Consider the following 23,933-nt stretch of genomic DNA (forward strand, 5'->3'; position numbering starts at 1 on the left):
TGCAAACTGTACCCCTATAGCACCGGTGAGAGACTACGATATATCTTACAATTTACAAATATATCATAGGCGTATTATTCTTGACAAGCACGTTGCTTCCATTCTGAAAATTATTATTCCTTAAAATACAAAACATTACTCGCTTTACCACTGTGCCAGTCATGCTGGAGACATACTCAAAGCCATTTCAGTTAGAACACTTTATTTCTTTGTCAAAGTTTCAACTTCAGTTGTGTGAATTTTGGTCGGCTTCTTAATTCTTGACAGTTGCAGAAACAGTGGCTTGAGCATGACGTTTCCTGCAACAGTTTCTTCTTCAGAAAAAAGTTTGACAATGGCGTAACCGGTGGCTTGGACACAACGTTTGCTGCGATAGTTAAGACAGCGCATCCTCGCCGTCCATCATCACTCATCAGATCAGATCCTGTTCCTCCTCCCGCTCTAGGGTTTTGCATCAGTCTCAATGGCGTCCTCCGCCGCCGCCACCGTCACGCTCGGCGGCAAGGGCGCCGCCTTGTCGCCGGCCGCCGTCTACGCGCTCTCCCTCGGCCTCGCCTCCCCCGCCATCGACGCCTCCGCCCTGAAGCCGCTCTCCACCCGCGCCCCCTCGCCGCAGGAGACCCCCGCCTCCCTCGGCGCCGCCCTGGCGGCGCTGGCGCCGGCCGAATCGCGCGTCGCGGCGGCGGTTCTCCTGAACAAGCTCCTCCTCACCGCATCCGACTCCTCCTCCGCGCTGGTCACTGCCGCCACCGCCACCCGCCTCGCGGAGTCGCTCGACGTCGCCGCGGCGCTGCCGCTGGGGTCCCGCGACGAGGCCGCCGTGGCGGCGGCCTCCGCGCCCGTTGCCGTCGCGCTCGCGGCCCTGATCGACTGCTGCGCCACGCCGCTGGCCCGCGTCGCCGACGCCGTCGCCGCGCTGTCCTGCGAGGCCGCGCGCGGGGACGTCGCGTCATTCGACGTGCCGGCGTCCGGTGACGGGCTCTCCGCCAAGGACGAGGCGGACGTCGCCGCCGACATCAAGATGCTCGTCTTCGGCTCCAAGCTCGTAGGCAGCGCCGGAGGTGCCCCCGCCCCCGCCGCCGCCACGTTCGCCAAGGTGCCCACCGTGAACGGGATCTTCCGCGAGGCGGTGCGCGCGCTGCACGCGAGGGTGCGGATCGAGCTCAACGCCCCGGTGAAGTTGGGGAAGAGGGATGCGGGCGAAACTGGTGCAGGAAAGGAGGAGGCGTTGGTTGTGCTGGCCACGCAGCTCGCGAGAGCAGTGCAGGCATTGTGCAAGATGAGCGTTGCTCGGGCAAGACTCTGCGCAGAGAGCATTGCTGATGCTGAGCTTCGGGAGAAACTTACTGGTGGCGTCAGCATTGACAGGGTTTTGATTGATTCAGATGCAGTGTCGGTCCTGAAGGGGGTGTACAACCACTTGCTTAAGTTCAGGGACTTCCTTGCTTGGGAGGCAGCTGTGGCAATGGCGGTGATCGAAGGGGACAGTTCAATTGAGAAGCCCCAAGCTGCTGTTGAGAACGAAGTGGGCAGTTCAGCTGAGAAGCCACAGGCTGGTGGTGAGAAAGCGAAGGGTGACAAGAAGAGCAAGAAGAAGAAAACTCTGGGGAAGGGCACTTCTGCTGTGCTGATGCTGCTTAAGGACCATGTAAACAATGGAGGTGCTATTGCTTCCGTGAATTCTGCGTTGGTTGCAGAGTGGGGGACCTCTCTCTCATTGTTGTTTGACCCCAAGTGTCCCGGATTGGAGTCCCTTGTGGAGAAGGTGAAGGAGATTGTTGAGAGCAATGAAGTAAGGAGGTTGCCTAAAATTCCTAAGGTGAGAATCATATTGTTTGCAGAAGGTCTGCTTTAGTTATATGGTTGAATTATTGGTGCTTAGATTGTATTGATGTTCCGTTCTCTCTCCTCTGAATGTTTATGCTGACTCCTGTTAGGGTACACGCGACTTTGGGAAAGAGCAAATGGCGATAAGGGAGCGTGCATTTTCAATTATAACAGGTGTATTCAAGATGCACGGTGCTACTGCTCTTGATACACCTGTATTTGAGCTGAGAGAAACCCTTATGGGCAAATATGGTGAAGATTCGAAGTTGATATATGACCTCGCTGATCAGGTATGGTTTCAGTGTCCTCTTACTATTTAGCTTGGTCTCATGTCTTACTTGGCAAAAGAAATTTGTTCATATTTTGATTGTCATGCAATGGCTCTTACTATAACTCACCCATGTGAGGTTAAGAATTGCATTGCCAATATTGGGACACTCAAACCATACTTTGTTGCAGTATTTTCCCTGTATTATCCTTGTAGTGATGGTTTGATGTCTTACCATCAAATAACCTGCAGGGTGGTGAGCTTTGCTCTTTGCGTTATGATCTGACTGTTCCGTTTGCCCGATATGTTGCGATGAATAACATAAGCGCACTGAAGAGATACCAAATAGCAAAAGTATATAGGAGAGATAATCCATCTAAGGGAAGGTATCGGGAATTCTATCAATGTGACTTTGACATTGCTGGTGTATATGAACCTATGGAACCGGATTTTGAGGTCATCAAAGTTTTGACTGAATTGCTGAATCAGCTGGATATTGGAACATACGAGATAAAATTAAATCACAGAAAGTTGCTTGATGGAATGTTAGAAATTTGTGGTGTGCCTGCTCAAAAGTTCAGAACAGTTTGCTCGAGCATTGACAAGCTGGACAAGCAAACATTTGAACAAGTGAAAAAGGAGCTGGTAAGCATCTGAACTACTTATTGGTTTAAGCTAAGGTCTCATTATTTTTTATTTATTGTGCTGCCTTGATGTGTATATGCGGATCATAGTCGTAACTGTTTGTTATGTTGAATCAGGTGGATGAGAAAGGTATATCAAATGAAACTGCAGATGAAATTGGCAATTTAGTGAAGACTAGAGGACACCCATTGGAAGTTTTGCTGGAGCTGAGAAAGGAGGGTAGCAAGTTCATGCAGAACAAAGGGTCTGTTGTTGCACTGAATGAACTCGAGATATTATTCAAAGCTCTGGAGAAAGCAAATGCGTTAGACAGGATTGTTTTTGACTTAAGTCTGGCTAGGGGCCTTGATTACTATACAGGTGTTATATACGAAGCTGTGTTCAAGGGTGCCACACAGGTTAGACCCACACTTATCACTGCATGTTGATGTTGCCAGTTAATATTACGAGTGGCCGTAAAGCATATTGTTCTTGTTCATTCACTTAATATGTTGGTGATCAATGTATTCAAAACTGATTTATATCTCAAATTTTATTTTACTCTCTATTATCTGGAACATTGGAAGTACATATGCCTTTTTCTGACTAAAGAGCTGAAGACCATTTTAGTTGATCCCTGTACTGACTGTATTTGGCAATAGGTTGGCTCCATTGCAGCTGGTGGTCGGTATGACAACCTTGTGGGTATGTTTAGCGGTAAGCAGATCCCTGCTGTTGGTGTCAGCCTAGGAATAGAGAGGGTCTTTGCAATCATGGAGCAACAGGAGAAAGAAAGAAATGAGGTATAGCTATGTCTCAATCACCATTTTACCCTTCCTGTTTCAAAGGGACTTGCAGTAACTGTGCGATCTTGAATTGCAGACGATCCGTGCTACAGAGACAGAGGTGCTGGTGTCAATCCTTGGAAAGGACCTTACACTGGCTGCTGAGCTGGTGAGCGAGCTGTGGAGTGCTGGAATAAAGGCAGAGTTCAAGCTCACTACCAGGGTGACGAACCACATCAAGTATGCCTTGCAATCAGGCATTCCTTGGATGGTGCTGGTTGGTGAGTCTGAGATGCAGAAAGGAAGTGTGAAGTTGAAGGATGTTAAAGCCAACCAGGAAGAAGAGGTTGACAGGAAGGATTTTGTTCAAGAGCTGAAGAAGAGATTGAGTAAACCCTAAAAGGGAAGTTTTAGGCGTTGATCTCATATCTTTTTTGGCACCCATTTTAGGCGAGTGAGTCCAAAAGTTGGGGAAATGACATTCCAACATTTGGATTTAAACTGATGGGAGTGTTTTAGTCAGGTTGGCTTCACTTGTGGTGGTGATTCGAATCCCTGAATTCCAATGCATTGTACTGAATCAGGCTGCGCCATTTTGTGAATTATACAAGCATGACAAAGCTTTCCCTTTTGATGTAGAAAAAATGTACCTTTTGTACTTCAAATAGCAAGTTTTTTGGTAGTTAAATAACAGAAGCAAAGCCAGTAATCATTTTATTGCATTTATTAAACGGGATAACAAAACCTTTTTAAGTTCCCATCCTTGCATTACAGATCGTACAGAATATGAGAGCGAGATGAAATGCTTCCTACTCGACTATTCCCCGCTTTGCGCCGTCCACCGTGTTCTTCAGCAGCATCGCCACCGTCATTGGGCCGACGCCTCCTGGGACTGGCGTCAGGTAACCGGCGACCTTGCTCACCTCTGCGAAATCCACATCACCGACGAGCCGGTACCCAGACTTCCTGGTAGGGTCGTCGACTGAGTTCGTCCCAACATCTATAACCGCAGCGCCTGGCTTGATCCAGTCCCCTTTGATCTGACAACCAAGAAAGGAACATTGACTCAGTGAGCAATGGGCGATGAATTGCAGGAACTGCATCATGCTGCAAAAACTGATAATTTGTTGTTGTGAAGCTACGCACCATCATAGCCTGCCCAGCTGCTGCAATGACTATGTCAGCTTCGCGGACAATGCTTTCCGGATTCGAGGTCCGTGAGTGCACAATTGATACTGTTGCATCTGCCTTCAGAAGGAGAAGGGATACAGGTAGCCCGACTATATTGCTGCGGCCAACCACAACTGCTCGTTTCCCTTTAACGGTAACTCCACTCCGTGACAAGAGCTCCATGCATCCCTTCAAAGAAAAACCGACACCATGGGTAGGAATTGCACGTGAAAACAACATAAAAATTATCATGTGTTCTGTTGTATTGATGTAAAATGCTCTGCAAATTGTTTCAATACCTTTGGTGTACATGGTACAAAAAGTGGCTCCCTGCCTTTCATTGCAAGTTTGCCAATATTGAGAGGATGGAAACCATCGACATCTTTCTCAATGCTGATCTCACTCAATATCTTCTCTTCATTGATGTGCTTAGGCAATGGAAGCTGCACAAGGATGCCTGGAATCAAAGCACATAGTCATAAAGTTAATAGCTGCCCTTCATAATTGAAACAAGGATTTGATTCTATGAGACCGAAGTAGTCATAGTCAGAATTTTGATACAGGTAGTAGAACAAGACATGAATCAACATGACATGGACCTGTCTTGTACTAGCAGTAGCCAACTAAAACTTGTTGGCTTTCTATGAACCCAAAGGAAGCTAGAGACATTCTTTTTAAAACCCCTAGTCCCCTACTCGACTACTCCCATATTGGAACATTCATCTCTGTAGTTATGAAGTGACAAGTTGATTGACCAAGTGCAGAACTCCAAAATTCAGATTTCTGGGAAGATATCAAGATATTCAACTTAGATCGATCATGCCATATTTTTTTAGCTATAACTTCTCATTTACAACTGAATCAAAGCAATGCTTCATCTCTCTATGGCCGTGCTAGTTTGATACTTGAACTTGGCCAAACAAAACCTGCTATGTTCTAACAGAATGACAAAACAACTTTTGGTTTTTCAAAAAAAAAAACAACTTACAAACTCAGAAACTCCCTTAAGTATCTGTGCAACTTTGCAACTTGAAATACCTAAATTCTGAGGCCTAATCTAGTGATTGACTACTCCAAACAAGGAGTGAATTGGGATCTGCATACCCTTGGTTAAGAGACAGCCCACATTGTAGAGAGCAGAAAACAGTATTATTGATGACTTTTCAAATCTAGCTGCATGCCATAGCACGCTCAAGGATTCCAATTCCAAGTATGGAACCAGAGATGAATAGACTCGATAGAGACAGGATCAGACCAAATCCACTGAACTGCAAACCTGCAGGCCTGCGGATGTATCACCATAGGCACTGCATCATCAGATAGCACAAGTGAGCATCTAAGCATCTAATTCTGATGAATCGTAGGCAAAGCAACAATGGCTACGTTCGCAGCATGCTCAAGCATAAGAACCAGAAAACACAAGCATATGTATTCTTCTGCGGCCCCAGATAGGGTACCGGAAGAGGAGAAGTAAAGCAAGGGATGCGGTACCGTGCACGGCGGGGTCCGCGTTGAGGCGGTGGACCTCGGCGACGAGCGCGAGCTCGGAGATGTCCTCGGGGAGGTCGACGTCGACGGAGCGGATGCCGACCTCGGCGCAGGCCTTGCGCTTCATGTTCACGTACGTCTGCGAGTCCTTCCTGCTCCCCACGATCACCACCGCTAGCCCGGGCACCTGCGCGCGGGAGTCATCACAGCGCCATTAGCTATTCAGTCCCGACCCGTTTCCCGATCCAAGAAAGAACGCACCCGCGGCGGGAGAGGGAAGGGGAGATGAGGAGTGGGGAGGCTTACGACGTTGTGGGCAGATGAGAGCGTGGCGACCTCGGCCGCGACCTCGCGGCGGATGTCGGCGGCGATGGCCTTGCCGTCGATGATCTGCGCCATCGCGGTGGTGGCTGTCGTCTGGGCGAGTGAGTGGCGACGACGACTCGGGGATTAGAGACCTGCGAGAAGAAATCTTTGGCTGAGTGGGTAGGTGAGCCTGGCCCATTGGGCCAAATACTTACATAGGCCCTCTTTATTGGGCCTGGATAGTCAAACATGATCATATTTCGGGCCAGTTTGGTCGGCCTCCAAACGGCTCCAACTTCACCTGCCACCTACTGGGTGCGTACCATTTACCGAAGGTTTTTTTCTCTCTCCTCTTATGTTTTTAAAACATAAGGCGCTGGAGTCATAAATTATGGCTCCACCAGCTCCGGCTCCAGCTGCAGCTCCTCAACACCCTGCCACCTACAATAGCCGGAGCTGGAGTTGGCGAGAGCTCGACCGAACTGGCCCTTCATATGATGCTAAGATTGGGCTAGCATGGGATCTAAACCTGCATACAACTAGGCCAAGCAACCAAACATGCTCTATACTAGAATCTTGATAACCAAATAGTCCTCAACGAGAATATGGAAATGTTGTTGCTGAGATGCAGTTTATAACTTCGAGAGTTTCTGCGATTCCAAAGGTGCCTAAGTCATGCTGTCGCAACAGAGCCTCCTGGTGCCTGTTCATGGAATATCAGTCTGGTCCATGGATAGATGAAGAGCCAATGATGCGTGGATATTTGGTATGTACCAATCCAATTGCTCATGGTAGAGACTGTAGATAGAGTTTGGATTGCTTTCTGATTCTTTTGATGTTGTCGACGGGCAGGGGAGAGAAAGAGGGGAAGATGCTACCAAAAAAATACCCCCAGTGAGGTTAGAGAGGATGAAGCATATGCAGCACCAGCCACACTACCAGGGATCTATAGATGATGGGAATATAGTATGGAGACTGATGCACCAATCTTCTCCAGATTCCCTCCTCCACTTTCTGGATGGTGCTAGAGGGATCACATGAAGATCTAGGGGCAAGATTTGGACCTGCATAAACATCAATTTAGCCAGTACTGGCGATTCATTTCTTTTGCATTTTGAGAAACAATTCCGTACCTCATCAACATCAGGGAGGGTCCAGCAATGATTATCATGTAAGGGGTCCAACTCAAAATAAAGTGCTGCAAGATCTTACACATATTTTTCTTGTTCATAATCACAAGCTAGGTAAACTTATGCAGGGTAGTAGTTTCATTCTCCGCGCCCGCGCACACACACGGACACACAGAGAAAGTAATAGTTTCATATTTAGTCCTGACTCTTGAGCCTAACAATCGATTCTCCTCATTTTTAGTCTCCAATTCCTATGCTCCGGGCTTAGACCTTCAATATGTAAAATCTCTCGAAAATACTGCACATGAGGTGTATTTTTCAGATGTGCGAAAACGACTCATTTACGGAGTAATATGTGCATTTTCACACTTACTGTAACATTTTTTTTATGAAACATAGTACAGCTGCAAACACTTGCACACTCATCGATCTCTATGAATATGTGGACATACACCTTATCCTGAACATAGTAACATATCCAGCCTAGAATGCCACTTTCTTTTACCCCTTTTCTTTTCCATTTCCTGACATGAGAATATGTTGGTCTGCGAGCCTTTGATGCCATATGCATTATCAGTTTATCAGATAAAAGGATGAAGCATGGAACGGCCCCTCCCTTGAGAATCAGCCGGTGGAGATAAGTTTGAGAGTGAAAGAAAGAAAGGTTCCCTTTGACACCAAACTGGCCCAGGGTCAAGCACACATCAAATTTATTTTCAAGAAATATATAAAAGGAAACAAAGTAAAAAGGAGAATATCAAAGTGTCCAGGAACAAGAGCAAGGTACATCCACGCATGTACCTAGCCTGGCTGCACAGTTGATGCTCTTCTCTTTTTTTTTTTGAAAAAAAAACAGTGAAAGCTACTGACATGTACATCAAAAGCAAAGAGATTTTTCAGATATCTTTTCTGCATTTTTTTTCAGGCGATCCATCCATCAGAGGAGTCAATTCTCTGCAACCTTCAGGTTAAGATGCAGTTCACTGAAAAAGGGTCCCAAAAGGAAAAGGAGAAATAAAAAGGGGAGATAAGTGACATCAAATGTACCTTGTTGCAAATCAGCGAGTGATCCAAGGACACACAGGCTGTTCTTTGTCAGAGGCTGCTTTGCCTTCCTGCAGCACAATGCCACTATGCATACCTGCACACAGTTGGGCGTGTCATTCACATTCATGCATTTTCAGGAGGCAGCAGAGAGGCAGGCATTGTCTCGTGCCATTCCCCTCTCCTAACTTTCGGTTCAAAATTCGGACGCTTTAGACTGATTGATTATGTGACGCACCATGAGTCCAGGATCTCTAGTAGACGCATGTGATTGTATGGCCACGGGCAAAATAACTATTTATTACTATATGGTCATGTTTGAATTGTATATATGTCCATGGGGTGTTACTATATGTTCGTGAAATTATTTGGAGCTAATACAGGAACTCATCCCTATATGGATTTTGATCCAAGTTATGGTTTTCAACATTCAAAAGTGTTTTGGTATAATCAATTGTAACTGAATGGGCATTAACCTTTCGAGAGGCGAAAGATCCAAAAAGAGCCGTAAAATTCGATGACCCGAAACCCGCAAAGCGAGTTTGAATGGGGAAACCTATGGCTATGGGACTAGACTAACCTTGGAGAAATACAAATGCATTAGACTTTTCATTTGCATTTTCTATAGGGCATTGAGCTTACTAAGTGCTAGCATACAAACCTGTCCTTTGTTGCCTTGGTTTGGTCAAGAGACTAGTGAAGCTTAAGCGTATTATATTAGTAGGTGGTTAGGGAACAAAGCATGCCAAGAATCCGTTCAAGAGAGAGGAAGGAAACAAAAGACAAGAACATTGTACCTCTCGTAATGCATGGGAAAGTGTTCCATTTTTTTAAGAAAAACAGAGTCCTCCGGTACCATATATCACTGTGATATTCCTGTGTTGTTTGTTACTGGGGCTGCCTTGGTGGAAGAACATTGGAAAACCGATGTGGGCAAACCTTCTCATTGTTGCTTTCTCTCCGGAAGAATCTTGCCAACTTTCCTAACATTGGGCACTGCAAACCTGCTGTACTCAAACTGGTAACAACTCATTCTAAAAAGTTATTTTAAGCGGAAAAACAAATACTAAGCTGTACCAATGTGGTAATCAGCAAAACATCTTGTGAAATGTGAAAACCAAAATTGTCTACATGAAACCATATTTGTGATGCAGGTTCTAGGTTCAAATTGTCCCTGCTGAAGGCGTTGTTGAGCTGTCTTTTTTCCCTGAAAAGGGATTTCTTCTTCTCTAATGATAGACTCCCTATGTATGAAATTAATAGGTGTATTCATATTTTAAGTCAAACTTCATAATTATATACATGCTTAGTGTATAAATGTTATATGAATAAATCTGTATATCAAAGATCTTTCATCATGACATTGATTTGTAGCGATTGCCAATATATTGTAAGAGAATTTGATGGTCCTCTAAAGACCTTTTTAAAATCCTAACACCTACTAAAAATGATGAGGGTGTAGGTGCTTATTGTCAGACTAAAATCAAATAAACTTTATTTATTGATCTCTTTGAATTTTAAATATTCAAAAAGGGGATTCAACAAAAACACTCAAATTAGTACCATAGTGTAAAGATGAATATACATTAGGGCTAATCTAAATAACTAGCCTCAAGTCCCGTAGTGCTTTCTTAGACTATTTGCTTCGTAAATCTTGAATCCACAAAGATTTGGGCCTTGATTTGACTAAAAGGGCTTTGAAATTGGATTTGGGTCCCATCATTTGATTCTGGCTTTGTTTTTTCTCCGCACCCCCCCCCCCCCATCTCCAATCAACCCATTCTTTTAAGGTCTCTAGAGACGGTTCTAAGCATAATATAGACCAAGTGATTAGGCTAAGCATCGTACTGAGACGCTTTTTTCAATAAAAAAAACTCTCCATGCATCTCTAAAAGCTCAAAGATAGGCGTCCTTGAATAATTAAACATGGCGATCTGCTCTAAGCCTCGTTAGTGGCTTGAAAAGTGCCTTTCTAACCCATTACTTAACTTCCATGTGTATTGTAGTTGTAAGTCACAATTTTTTATTCGGCTGCAAAGATCACTTGAAGGGTAAATAGACATATTTCCTACGGAGTATCTGAAACAACAACCTAGTTGGACTTGGTTTAGCCTCTTGCACTGTGGTTAGTTTAGTTCTAGACATGTTTTCGCTCAATGGAAGAACTGAATGAGCTCTAACTAATTTGAGTTCTAAACATGTTCATGATTCAAGTAGCTCAATCTTAACATATGCAAAACTTGATGAGTCGTTGAAAGTATCCATGGTTGCATTTTCGTGTTTCTCCCACTATCAACATGCCCAAAGGTAAGTGAAATGTTTTCGATCATATGAATCACCTTTGCATTTTCTTGCTTCTCTCATCACTATCTGGTGTCATTTAAAGAACTTTTCATCTAATGTCTTGAGACTATCTTCAATGTAAAGCTACTGAGACATAAGTTTGACATTTTCTGTTGACCCATAGAGAATTTACCATGACATAGTCTTGCAAACAGAATCCTCATCTTTGAAATTGGAGTATCTATTCTTCCCAACTTGCCAATGAGTAAGCCAACTGCATACAAATCTGCTGGCGTACCATATATGCCACGTTGCTATCCTTGACTATGAAGAACATTTGAAGCCCAACTTGTACATTGGTTTGTTTTAACTACAAATATAGACCGTTGACCTTTGCAACATACTACCTGCATCCCAAATTACTATTTATTTTGCCTTTTCTAGATACATAGCTTTTAATATGCACCTAGATATATACTATGTCTAGATACATAGCAAAAGTAATGTATCTCGAAAATTCAAAACGAATTGTAATTTGGGACGGATGGAGTAGTATATTTGTAACCGAATAGGGGAACATAAGGAAAAAAAACCCTCATATAGCTAGTGCTACCACGATTAGACTACTAGAAACACTTTATTAGCCAATTTTTTTGCATCTCCAAAAAAACTTTTGTGTTCAACTGCGGATCTCTTCCTAGTGTACCTTCCACACCATGTTTCCTTGGCCACAGATCAAAGAATAGCTAGCTACTATATGTGCAGTTATGCAGCAAAATGTAATGAACAACCAAACAGGTGATGGTGCAATTCCATGTTGCTAAGCTACTCTAAAATTCATATATTTCTCCAGGTACATCAAAACGTTGCAGGTTGCAGCAAACTTACAACCAGTTCGATCTTGGCCACCACAAAAGCATAATCTAAATCTAGCACAGCCAGGCTTTTTGCAACATCTTATACATAGTAGTCAATTGAATTTCAAGTTCTTAACCGATAGATTAACACAATCCTCTCTCACATGACGCTGCAGGCGTTGGCGTTCTCCTCGCTGAACATGTAGTACGACCCGGGCGCCGCCGACACCGGCGCCGTCGAGTAGAAGTACCCGCCGCCGCCGCCACCTGCCGTGGTGTACGCCGCGCCGGCCATCGGGTGGTAGTAGGCGCTGCTCCGGAGCGCCGAGCTCGGGTGCGCCGTGCTGTAGCTCATGACGTAAGCGGGCGGGTGGACCCCGGCGGCGTAGTACCCCGGGTAGCTCATCGCCGGCGCGCCCGGAGGCGGAGGGTACGGCCCGGCGTCGACGACGGTGAGAGGGCCGGAGTTGCCGCCGCCCGGCTTCGTGGGCGCGTCCGGCGGCGGGTGGACCTCCACTATTGCACCGGCGCCTGCGCCGGCGCCGTCTGCGTTGGCGTTGGCGTTGCCATTGGCATTGCCGTTGCCGTGACCGCCGCCTTTCTTGCCTTTCTTCTTGCCGCCGCCGCCATTGCCGTTGCCGTTCGCGGCGGGCTGCGGGCCCTGCGGCGTCATGGCGAGAGGGGCCACCTTGCCGCCTGCACCGCCATCCTGCGCGTCTCCGGCGCCTGCGGGGCCGTTGCCGCCACCGCCGCCGCCCTCAGGCTTATCGTGCTCGCCATCGGACGCTTCATCGCACGAACCGCCGCCGCCGCCCTCAGCCTTGTCCTGCTTCTCCGGGGGGCAGGGGCCGCTCCCGCCGTCCGCCGGCGCCGGATCAGCGGGCTTGTTGGTGTTGTTGTTCGCGGGGTTCTTGCCCTTGCTCTTCTTTTTCTTCTTCTTGCCTCCGCTGCCTGGGGATCCGCCGGGCGCATCGGCAGCTGCCGCTGACGGCGGAACAGGCTCCGGCCACGGCTCGGCGTGCTTGCCGGTCTTGAGGAGCTTCTTGACGAGCGCGTCGGCGGAGACGTTGCCGATGACCACCACCTTATGCTGCTGCATGTCGATGTCCGTCTTGTACACCCCTGTGAATGAGGAGCATCATGGCATCATGCGTCAGTGGCTCAGTGCAGCAAATATTTCAGACAAACAACATTGTAGCAACAAGCGAAAATGAATTTGTAGTAAATTCGCAACATGTAGAATATAGTTTTGGGTGAAAATTCCGCAGGGGGTTTAACAGGGGAGGAGTGGAAATGGAGATGGACAAGAGAGCTAGTGCAAGAAGCACTCTGAGTCTGAGCTCAAACCTTCTGTTCAGTGCAAGAAACAGGGGAACCTTTCGTGAACACAAATGGCTTAGCACTTCTGATCTCAGAAACATATACGATTAAAAAACGCCAAATACAAAGAAGAAAACGAAGAAAAGACTGGTTCAAGCTTATCTTCATTTTTAAAGTATTTCAAATCTGATTCAGAGAAAAAGACTGCTAAGGATTTGGGAAACTGAATAACACACACCTTCGATGCTGTGCAGCACCTTCTTGACCTTCTTCTTGCAGCCCTCACAGTGGATGCTCACCTTCAAGGCCAGAGTCTGCCAATGGAACAACCAGTGCAGTCAGAACCCAAGAATCAGCCTCCAAGAACTCCATGTTAAAGTCTGAACTCTGAACTGCTTACCTGATACCTGAGCGGCTCTGGACCTTCTTCAGGAGCCGCCATGGCAGACCAGGGAAAGAGGGGGGGGGAGAGGAGGGAAGGAGGGGGAAGCTGGATGGAGATGGAAGAAGGTGAGAGGACGCAGGAGAATAAGAAGAAATGGGCAGAGAGGGAAAGTGTGGAAGCTGTGAAAGAAGAGAATGGTGGCACCAAGAGGGGGGCAGAAGAAAGTGGCAATGTTTGGCCCTGAGGAGAGGCAGGACTGGACTAAATAGCATCTGGGAGCAGGGGTGAATAATTCTCTAGGTTTTTCTTTGTCCTTTTTTCATAAAATAAATCTTATTTTTGCGTTTTTTGGTGGTGAGATGATTGTTCCCCACATGTGCCGGTTGCAAGATGCCCATGTTAATTTTTTTTTGTTTCGTTGGTCTTCTTGTTGTGTTAGGCCAAAGCAGTTTGGTCCTTTTTCTAAAAATTAAGCATATACTAAGCATGATGGCAAAAATTCGAATGATAATTTTCTAAAAGGTCCAAGTAATCGTTCTGAATTATCTAGCGGATAAATAATATTCTCTCAATTCTAAGATATAGGTCGTTTTAGTTTTGTTCGTTAAATCACGTTCGTAAAAAAATAAAACATCTACATATCAAAATGATTTCACTAAATCCACCATAAAATATATCTTAGTAGTGTATTTATTTTGTATTGCAGACTTTTATATAAATTTCTATAAACTTGTCCAGAATTAAATAAATTCAATTTAGGATAAAACTAAAAAAAATGAAAAATTGCATTTTTGGAATTTGCTCTCTTTTCAACAGGGATATACGTACGACTGAGGCTTCCGACTCACCTAATTACACACTGGTCGTGCTCCCGAGTGTTCCACTTTCTTTTATAATCTGGGAAAAAAATAATTCAACCTCAGTTGGGCCACTGCGGTGCCACCATGTCCCCAAACTGGGCCGGCCCCCCACTAGAAAACCGATTGGGCCGGGGCCCGCGGTACTGTCACGATGGTCCCACGTGCCAGTGGCAGGCGCCCGTGAAGAAACAATCCTGCTGTCTGCGGGTTCCCTCCCCTGCCGCGCGGCGCGCCTCCTCCCGCGATTCGAAACGGAAACCCTCGCATTCCCCCATCTCCCCTCCTCTCTAGAAGCCTCTAGAAGTTCTACTCGGCTTCTGGTGCGAGCCAGCCCGGCGCCGTGGGCGGCGGAGGGCGCAGAGCGGCGTAGGGGCGTCGCTCGGAGGCGTCCGGCTCCAGCTCCACCGGTAATTTCGGGCGCGCGGCCCCCAAAAATCTCGATTCGAATCGCTGAACGCTGTCGCCATTTCGGGGGGGTTTGCTGCGGCCTCGCTGATTTCTGGTGGCAGTGGCCGCGCCGTTGCTGTCCGACATGGAGCCCGGCGCCGCCCGGACCGGGAGCTACGTGTCCGCCGACGGCCTCATCGCCGAGCTGCTCGACATGGGCTTCGACTTCGACGATATCACCGCGGCGGTCGGCGCCGTCGGCCCGCGCCGGGCGGAGGTGCTCGAGGTCCTGCTGGGCGGGCCCAGCGCCGGCGCGGGGCAGGCGAGGCGAGGAGGGGGAGCGCCAAGCCGTCCCGCCTCGTTGGCAGCGCAGCCGCGGCCGGCTGGGAAGGGGACGAAATTGAGTAATCCTAGAGGAAGGCTGAGACAGCCCAGCATTACCGATCACATTGCCTCAGCTGCTGGAAGAAGAAACGAGTCTGGTCGGGAAGCGAGCACTTCGTTTCCTTGTTCAGAGTCTCCTGTTGATCACAGCGTGCCAGTGGGTGGTGATATTTGTTCCAAACTGGGACCTGAATTGCAATCTTTGGTTGAGAACTCGAGAGGAAATTGCGACCAAAAGGAGAAAATTAGTGCTGTGTTGCAAAAGCATTTCGGATTTTCCTCCCTAAAAGGCTTCCAAATGGAAGTTTTGAATGCTTGGTTCGCCAACAAGGATTGTCTTGTTCTAGCAGCAACAGGATCGGGTATATTTTTTAACACTCTTTCATATTCTTCTGTAATGTAATTCCAAAGATTGTTTCCTCGTCATTACACAATTACCAATTTGGCCTCCTTTTCTTACATGAATGACTCTGCTGGCAGGAAAGTCCCTTTGTTTTCAGATCCCAGCTCTACTAACGACAAAGATTGTGGTGGTGATCTCACCTTTAATAAGTCTAATGCACGATCAGTGCCTGAAACTCGCAAAGCATGGGATATCGGCATGCTTCCTTGGATCAGGGCAACCTGATAGTCGCGTTGAGGGTAAAGCGATGGCTGGCATGTATAAGATTGTTTATGTTTGTCCTGAGACAGTATTAAGGTAATTGTTCTGCTTTTGGTATGCTAAAGTTTGTTAATGTGTTGCTGTGCTTATCATGGTAACATCTCTACTTGCAGACTAATGGAACCTTTGAAGAAACTTGCAGAAAAACCAGGGATTGCACTTTTTGCCATTGATGAGGTTCATTGTGTTTCTAAATGGGGACACGATTTTCGACCTGACTATAGGTCTGCTCTTGTTTTCGATATCCTCTATTAAAGGTGCTAGTTATTGTTTGCCAATTAGTGTTGCCTTGTCATCACTATTTAATGCTTGCCTATGGCGAACTGTGATTAATTTCGTTTTGTACTTAACAACCAACATGTGCCTGCTATTTTCTCACAATATGTTACAACTCTTAGTATTTAAAAAATTGTTGTTCCGATTACAGGAAATTATCTGTGCTGCGAGAAAATTTCAATTCCAGCAAATTGAAGTTCTTGAAGCATGATATTCCTTTGATGGCATTGACAGCTACTGCAACTATTCCTGTACGAGAAGACATTGTCAAGTCCTTAAAAATGTCAGGAGATACAACGATTGTGTTGACTTCTTTTTTCCGGCCAAATCTCCGGTTCAGTGTGAGTTAATATAGTTTTATGCTAGTTTTCCTTTTTATGTTCTTCCAATGGGATACAACAGCAGTAGTGGTAGAACGTTGTACTTAGTTCATATGCAGATCAACAGTTATCTTATTCAATGATTTGCTAATCGTGCTACTTACAATCTTTACTTCCCCTTTCAATTTTGGTTTCAGGTAAAGCACAGCAAAACGTCTGCCTCATCATATGGAAAGGACTTCCAAGAACTGATAGGGATATATAATGCTTCAAGGAAGTTTCAGGGGAAAGAGCAGCAAATTCTTCATGAAATTGACCCTGACTCTGAGAGCAGTTCCTATGACTCTCTGAATGATAGTGCATCTGATTATGAAGATGCAAATATTGGTTCTGCAAGCTGTGGGAATAAGAATGTTGGAAAATCAAAAACTGGCATGACTTTGGTAAAAGAAAACACCGAAAATGAGTTGGATCTGTATCCAGGAACTGATGATTTTGATGGTAATGGACTAATTGATGAATAACTTTGTATGGCACCTTGCTTTTGAGTGTACAGTTTCAGTGATTTAAGAAAAAGTACTTTGGACCTTATTTTTGAAATTGTCTTTCTTTTGAGTATATGTGGGGAGTTCCTTGGATTGACACTTGCTTTCTCTTCTAGTTTCATGCGGGGAGTTCCTTGAAGGCTTGCAACCTGAGAGCTCTGCGTTCCCTGCTCAGTCCAATGAAACTAGCTTGTCAGGATGTTTGGATCAAGGTCCTACAATTGTTTATGTACCCACAAGAAAAGAAACTGTTGAACTAGCTAACTTCCTTTGCAAATCTGGTCTCAGAGCTGCAGCATATAATGCAAAGGTAAACATCATTGTTTTTCTGTATGCGTGAGGAAATTAGTCTTTTTTTCTTTGCAAAATGGGAATCAGTAAGTCATAAGTGTGAACCATTTGTACATATGATTATCTATTCTCTTAATACTGATAACCCTGTAATTTATTTGGAGCTATCTGACACTTCTTTTCAGATGCCTAAATCTCATTTGAGGAAAGTGCATCATCAGTTCCATTGCAATGACTTGGAGGTAGTAACTGCTACCTTACTTCGTCTGTGTTTTATCTCAGAATGACTGCATATGCTATGGGAAGTGCAGCACATCTCCGCTATTAGATGCGATTTCTATGTGCTCGTTTTCTGCATGTAGACAGCAGCGTGCGTAAAGAGAGGTTTATATTTTTTTCAATTAGACATGCTGAAGTAATGATTGATGTGTGAATTTATTATTTACTCCATTTTACAGAGATTTGTAACTTATTATTTGTGACATGCAACCCTTTTTAGTACTGAATGTATAAAGATTACTAGTCATGAGATGCAGTTAGCATGGATATAGCTAAGTGGCCTTGTCCTATTAAATCAACGCCTGTACATATGGAATTGATACCTATATGTTTCAGATGAGCAGGCTCTTTTGATATTTCAACAATACTATCTCTTAGTACAGTAGTACCTATTGCCTTGTTCACACCTTTCTTTACTAGGCTGTGCCAATCCTTGTGAAGATAGCTTGAATAAAATGAGAAATGTCCTGAAATCCTGGATCCTAATATGGTGTGGTCCATGCTTCAGTACTTATGGAATCCTCGCTCTATGTAGTCATTTTTTTATTAGTTCTTGCTTTGTGGCTCTTATACTACATGGCTGCCGAAACTACCTGTTTTGATATGGAATGTTGTTGAAATGTTGGTGCATAGGTTATTTCACCTGTATGCAGTGCCGAAGTGATTGTTTAGTAATATACTGTTCTAGCTCTTAGAGATCTTTAAACCCTTGCAGTCTAGCCTTATGTAGTTCCTTTAATTACATTAGCTCAGAGCCATGAGCAAAATCAACTTTTCATGTCTCTATTTGTGAAGATGATATAGAACTCGCATTCACAAAACTGTTAGAGACTTATTTTCAGAAGGATGAGTAAAGACTAAAGAGCTGGTCTAAAAAAAGATGAGTAAACAACATATACCATCTGAAGTCATGCCTATAGAAGTTTTCTATATTTTCTCTATATCTGCCACACTTTGTCAAATCCCACTGCCCTTTCCCCCAACTCTAATGACCCTCTCTCTATGTAGGTTGTGGTGGCTACCATAGCATTTGGCATGGGAATTGACAAATCAAATGTCAGAAGAATTATTCACTATGGTTTCCCACAGGTTATTGTAGTACTTTAGTACTAACTTCCAAACACAGTTTCACCATTCACGTCATTGTACACCCTGCTTAGTGAAAATGCGTAATAAATTGTTCTGTTTGAATAGCCAGAGAAGCAGATGCCTTACAAACTTGTTTCAAACATATCTAGAAGGCCTTTACACACATCTCAAGATTTGCTCTGCTTGTGTTGATGTCAGACAGAGCTACGCACCTGAACTTGTAAATGTGTGCCTCCAAGCTAGGAATTCTAACCAGCCCTTAGAATTGAGATTTCGCTGTTGGATTGACCTTTCTTCTATTTCTTTCTTTTTTAATTTTTGTTTGAGTTCTAACCAGTATTTAGTTGATTGGTGCAGAGTTTAGAAGCATATTACCAAGAAGCTGGCCGTGCTGGTAGAGATGGAAAGCTGTCAGATTGCAGTGAGTTGTGAATTGTGATGCTTCAAATTTGTTACAATTTTCTTAGACATGATGTTGCTGACTTGTTTGTAGACCTTGTGAAGAATATGATGAATCATATGCTAACTTGAGAGTTGTACATGTATTATTTATGCTTACCTGCAACTACTACAAGAAGCCTTCAGGCATCATTTTGCGATGACAATGGGCCTCCTAAGCAAAGTATTTTTAACACCATTACCTTGGTTCTAGTTTTTACCATAACCAAGCTAAAAACTGGTAAAAAACAACCAAGATCATAAATTTTGAATATACCAGAGGTTAAGATGAGTTTGGAGCTTTACTGGCGTCGTTGTACTAAAGTATTCCCTGTTCAGTATTTTCCCATTAAATATGCATGCATCTGTAGATGGACTAATTAATTTGAAAGTTTCGATGCCAACTTTTTGTATTTTCTTATCTGGTTGACTGTGTTCGAATTTTTGAGTTTACAAGCAAAGCTGTAGGGTATCATCCGGTACATGCTTATGCTGTTTGCATGGCGGAAGTTGTTGATGCGATAGATTTTAGTGGACTTATATGCTGAAAATTTCCCAGCTGTACCTTCCTCTTTTATTCAAAGTACTACCTTAAAAACCAGAGCTTTCCTTACCATGAACTACTTTTATCTATTGTTGTCAAGCGTTGCTTTATTTTCTCTTACCCTGTGTCACTCCACCCACCTATCGTCTGCAGCTCTATATTGTAATTTTTTGAGAGCACCAACGCTCCTTCCTAATAAAAGAAGTGAGGAACAGACAAAGGCTGCATATAGAATGCTACGTGATTGTTTTCAGTATGTCTCTCTACCTATCAAGCCCTGGTGATGGCATGGCATGTGTATTTGCTAAATGTTATACATTTGTGTTGCAGCTATTCTTTGAACACTTCAACATGTAGAGCCAAAATATTAGTGAAGTACTTCGGAGAGGAATTTGGTCCTCATAGATGTGACATGTACTTTCCTACTTCCTCCGTGTCTCTTATACAAATCATGAAATCAAGGATGTGCTTCTTGCAATTTCATGTGAGGCTGTATTCATAATTGCAGACATTTTTATCTCTGTGTTTCACTTTTGACCTCAGGTGTGATGTCTGTATTAATGGCCCTCCTCAAATGCATGATTTCAAGGAAGAAGCAGTTGTGTTCATGGATGTGCTCCGAGGCCGAAGTGTGAGTATCCAGTGTAAATCTTGGTGACCATATACTATTGTAGTTCTGAACTCTAATAATGTAATGTCACAAATTGTAAGGAGATGACAAACTCTCAACTTGGCTGTTGAGGAAGCCAGTAGGTTTGCTTTAGTCATACCTTTTTGAGCTTTGTTGTTTAATTTCTGCATGAAGTTGAAAGTGATAATGTGGATACAGTCCAATAATTCCATTCATTTTGACAGTGTCAATCTTCTTTTTTTTGTGGTCTTCGAGGAAATCTGATACATATCTAGTTGCGGGCTCTTATATCATTCAGTTTTTCCCCCTAGGCTTTTAGGAGGGGAAAGAGCTTTTTAGTTATAAACTTACAATTTGCCATGGAGCAGCCTTCTCTTTCAATACTACTATTACTGCACTGATTTATGTATAAACTTGGTGGTGTTGAAAATTTTATTCCAGTAGAAACTTTACATTGCTGATAATCTAAAAGTGCCTGGTTGCATAACTGATAAAAGGAACACAGTCAACGTGATAGATTGTTAGAAGTAACATGAGGAGGTATCCCTTCTAATGTTATTTAGTTATATTGTTAACTTGGATAGATAGACACAAGCTGCAATTTCAAGGTGCAAGATTTTTCACATTTTCCCTTTGTGACAAGTAAATTGATGTGCTCTTAATAACCGCAGCATAATTTTAGTCACATAGCATTCTTTTGGTCATTCTATATTGTTGTAACTTCATGTAAATCATTGTTATCCAGGGTGATGAAACAGAAGATATGATTTGCAGCAGTGTACCCCATTACAGATCTGGCCGGAGAAGGTTTGGGGAGGCGCCTAATTTCAGAATGGTTGTCAGTCATATACGGGAAAAGGTTTGTTCTAATGATTTTCCGTTTCTTAAATTTACAGAAGTGGTAGCAATAAACAGGGACTTCTGGTCTTTTTACGCATGGACCGTAGATTTATAAAATTTTCATACAGCTAAAGAAATAATTGGGTTATAGTTTCACTTATCATTTTTTTAGTATGATAACCATAGCTTCTTAATTGCAATTGGCAAAACTATTGATAACCATAGTTTCTTAATTGTAATTGCCAAAACTAGTGTTGTGATTAAAGATTATTTATAGCTTCCTAGGTACACTGCAACTGACAAGATCTGGTGGCAAGGCCTTTCTCGTATATTAGAAGGCATGAGATACATACAGGAAGCAGCTGAAACCGTAAGTAATTTACTTTAGTACCTAAATGTTGTTCTGATGCGTGGCATGAAAAATGTGTCACTGTTCATGACACAGTTTGCCGACATTTAGAAGCAAGTGGTGTTTCTTTATTTTGGTTCTTACATCCTCATTCACCATTGCAAAATCTGATGTCCTGTCTTTTCATGTCCAGCCTCTACGTGCTATTAATGTGACTCCTTTTTGCCTGCTTCATGCCATTTTTTCTAGAAACTATTGAAACATTTTCGGTTCTACATTACGCATCTAGCCATCTAGAACAAGGAAACTTCCACTGATAAACTGGCTCATAAAGTCATTCCATCCTATAGGATAAGCGAGTAGTAAGCAACTATTTGATTAACTGTTATGTATTATTATGCCATATAATGATAGACACCAAGCAACAACCTATCAATCACGCGACAACAGTATGTTAGAGGTGAACTAGTACAGTTCCTTCCGGCGTTGAATGCCTGTTGCTGTAGAAACTCTGAGAAATTGTCGAGAACTGTCACCACTGAGACTGTAGACTGAACTATGATTTGGCACCGAAGTTTATCTGTTCCTGATATTACCTTCACTTCATCCCTTTTTCTGATAACGGATTTGCTTGCAGCCTCGCGTCTCAATCCAGCACCCGGAGCTGACAGAAGAGGGGCTAAAGTTTCTGAACTCAGGATCAGAGGAGCCTCTGCACGCACACCCGGACGCGGCAATGCTACTGGCGATGAACAATCCAAGGCCGTTCTCTGATGCCTCTGAATGGGGCAGGGGCTGGGCCGATCCCGAGATCCGTCGGCAGCGCCTCGCCGGCAGGAAGACCGGGCGTAGGAAAAGGATGCGACGCTCTGGGCAGGCTGGGCAGCAGCACCCGACGGGCTTCACCACCGCGAAGGAGAGGCTGGCTGCGATACTCTCCAGGAAGCGGAGGCGGTGATGCTGCAAGGTTGGTGAGGTGAGAGTGAGACCACGCGGTGAGGAAATCAGTCGGTTAGGTTGGTGCTTGGTCAGTAGAGTAAGGCGCGGGATCTACTCCCTCCGTTCCGAATTACAATAAAACATCTCAAATTTGACCAAATTTATACAATAAATTACTAACATTCGTGATATCAAATAAATACTATTAGTTCTTTTAATAAAAATATTTTTATAGTATATTTATTCGGTGCCATAAACTTTTGTGATCCTCTTTATAATTTTGATCGAACATAAAATGCTTTGACTGCTTTGACTCTTCGAGAAAGTTGGAATGAATTATAATTTGGAACGGAGGGAGTAGTTTCTGAGACAGACGTTGTTGATGTTGTCGCCGTAGTTTCAAAGATGAGCTAGGTCCTATTCATTGCTCGATCAAATTTGTGTACTACTAGGCAGTTTTACCTCGACCAAATTTGCTTGGTTATTATTAGTAGCATAGTATTATTTTACTGTGCAAGATGGAGGAAGTACCCCTTTTGTTGTAGGGAAAACCCACGATGACGAGGAGGATAATGAGAGCACTGTTCAGGCAACCATACAAATACAATCAGTCGAGTTCAAGTCGTCTTGCACAGTTCTCTGAACGTGAATCGGAGGAATTACACGCATGCATGTGCAGGTATTATCTCGCCTAAAGAGGCCTGCTAGGCTACTAGTACATGCTACCACGGCCGCAGCCGATCCATCTGGAACAGTGAGGAGAGTCCCGTCGGCCGCCCTCACATCAGATGAGATCGCTGGACGACCTGGCCGCTCCCTCGATCCCGCGTCCACCCGTTCGGTCACGCGGCGCCACACTGTGCTGTGCCCCTGCTTGTGCTTCGTTTCAAACAGAAGCCAATGGATGATTGGACCGGATGCCGCTGCGTCATCCTGGTTTGGTTTGGTTTGGTGGCAAAGCGGAGAGAAGCCTGCCGCCTGGAACCGAAGCTGCAGCGGCCAAGCGTGGTGGTGGATGCGTGCTTTGCTTGCTTCCGCGGCTGGCGGCGAGGAGGTGGGGCAGGCGATACAGCGGCGGGCGCTGTGTGGCTGCAGGAAGGCTTTCCTTTTGGTGGTGGACATGGACATGGGTTATTGGGCCTGTGCCGCTGTGCGAGTGGGGACGACGATGCGGCGGCCTCGCTTGATGAGTGAGGGAGCCGTCTAATCGACCGCGCTGTAGCGTTGGTGTTGCGTAGCATGGGCCGGGTCGGGTAGATCGCCTTGCCGGCCTGCCCTGCCTGCCTGCCTGCCTGCCTTTTTGTGTCAACTGTGATCATCTCTCAAGCCAAAACAAAACAAAAACATTTGCAGTTCCAAGGCTAGCTGTGTGGTGGGGGGCCTCGCCTCGCTCGTAGATGCTACTCCTCAGCCCTCCTCAACACTGTTTGCCGGATCTCCTCCTAAAAGCCATGATCTTGTAGGTTAATGCGATGGCCACACACAGACACCGAGCATTTTCACAGGTAGGAGTTACTTGCAAGTCATTTCGCATGACATGCTTGATGTTTCGCAAGCAGGAATTAAGGAGAAATCCACTGGAATCTGCTACAACCGTGCGCGGATTTGTT

The 23,933-nt window shown here is 44.7% G+C and overlaps 4 protein-coding genes across 5 annotated transcripts; 2 read left to right on the top strand and 2 right to left on the bottom strand.

Moving 5' to 3' along the window:
* Nucleotides 1–415: 415 nt before the first annotated feature.
* Nucleotides 416–4,138, top strand: LOC117848494 (histidine--tRNA ligase, cytoplasmic). The gene is made up of 6 exons (XM_034729923.2): nt 416–1,819; nt 1,938–2,117; nt 2,348–2,740; nt 2,857–3,138; nt 3,382–3,522; nt 3,602–4,138. The coding sequence occupies exons 1-6, from the start codon at nt 464–466 to the stop codon at nt 3,902–3,904; spliced, it is 2,655 nt and encodes an 884-aa protein (XP_034585814.1). The 5' UTR covers nt 416–463; the 3' UTR covers nt 3,905–4,138.
* A 54-nt stretch (nt 4,139–4,192) lies between these two features.
* Nucleotides 4,193–6,627, bottom strand: LOC117848495 (bifunctional protein FolD 2). Its single transcript, XM_034729924.2, has 5 exons — nt 6,469–6,627; nt 6,166–6,349; nt 4,974–5,131; nt 4,651–4,863; nt 4,193–4,544 (listed from the first exon to the last, which is right to left on the bottom strand). The coding sequence occupies exons 1-5, from the start codon at nt 6,559–6,561 to the stop codon at nt 4,314–4,316; spliced, it is 879 nt and encodes a 292-aa protein (XP_034585815.1). The 5' UTR covers nt 6,562–6,627; the 3' UTR covers nt 4,193–4,313.
* Nucleotides 6,628–11,724: 5,097 nt separating this feature from the next.
* On the bottom strand, nt 11,725–13,763 carry LOC117847466 (uncharacterized). The gene is made up of 3 exons (XM_034728682.2): nt 13,503–13,763; nt 13,341–13,416; nt 11,725–12,904 (listed from the first exon to the last, which is right to left on the bottom strand). The coding sequence occupies exons 1-3, from the start codon at nt 13,542–13,544 to the stop codon at nt 11,943–11,945; spliced, it is 1,080 nt and encodes a 359-aa protein (XP_034584573.1). The 5' UTR covers nt 13,545–13,763; the 3' UTR covers nt 11,725–11,942.
* Nucleotides 13,764–14,558: 795 nt separating this feature from the next.
* On the top strand, nt 14,559–22,560 carry LOC117849799 (ATP-dependent DNA helicase Q-like SIM). 2 transcript variants are annotated; one of them, XM_034731492.2, is made up of 15 exons: nt 14,560–15,480; nt 15,599–15,818; nt 15,896–16,006; nt 16,210–16,399; nt 16,576–16,879; nt 17,040–17,233; nt 17,400–17,456; nt 18,502–18,582; nt 18,940–19,003; nt 19,718–19,817; nt 19,895–19,978; nt 20,108–20,195; nt 20,941–21,054; nt 21,313–21,405; nt 22,022–22,560. In XM_034731492.2, exons 1-15 carry the CDS (start codon nt 14,880–14,882, stop codon nt 22,340–22,342), a joined length of 2,622 nt encoding a protein of 873 aa, XP_034587383.1. In that variant the 5' UTR covers nt 14,560–14,879; the 3' UTR covers nt 22,343–22,560. The 2 variants fall into 2 exon arrangements, with proteins under 2 accessions (XP_034587384.1, XP_034587383.1); XM_034731493.2 differs by lacking the exon at nt 18,502–18,582 and having other exon boundaries at nt 14,559–15,480.
* Nucleotides 22,561–23,933: the final 1,373 nt, after the last annotated feature.

The sequence above is a fragment of the Setaria viridis genome, chromosome 3, assembly GCF_005286985.2.
Source record: "Setaria viridis chromosome 3, Setaria_viridis_v4.0, whole genome shotgun sequence".
NCBI lineage: Eukaryota > Viridiplantae > Streptophyta > Magnoliopsida > Poales > Poaceae > Setaria > Setaria viridis.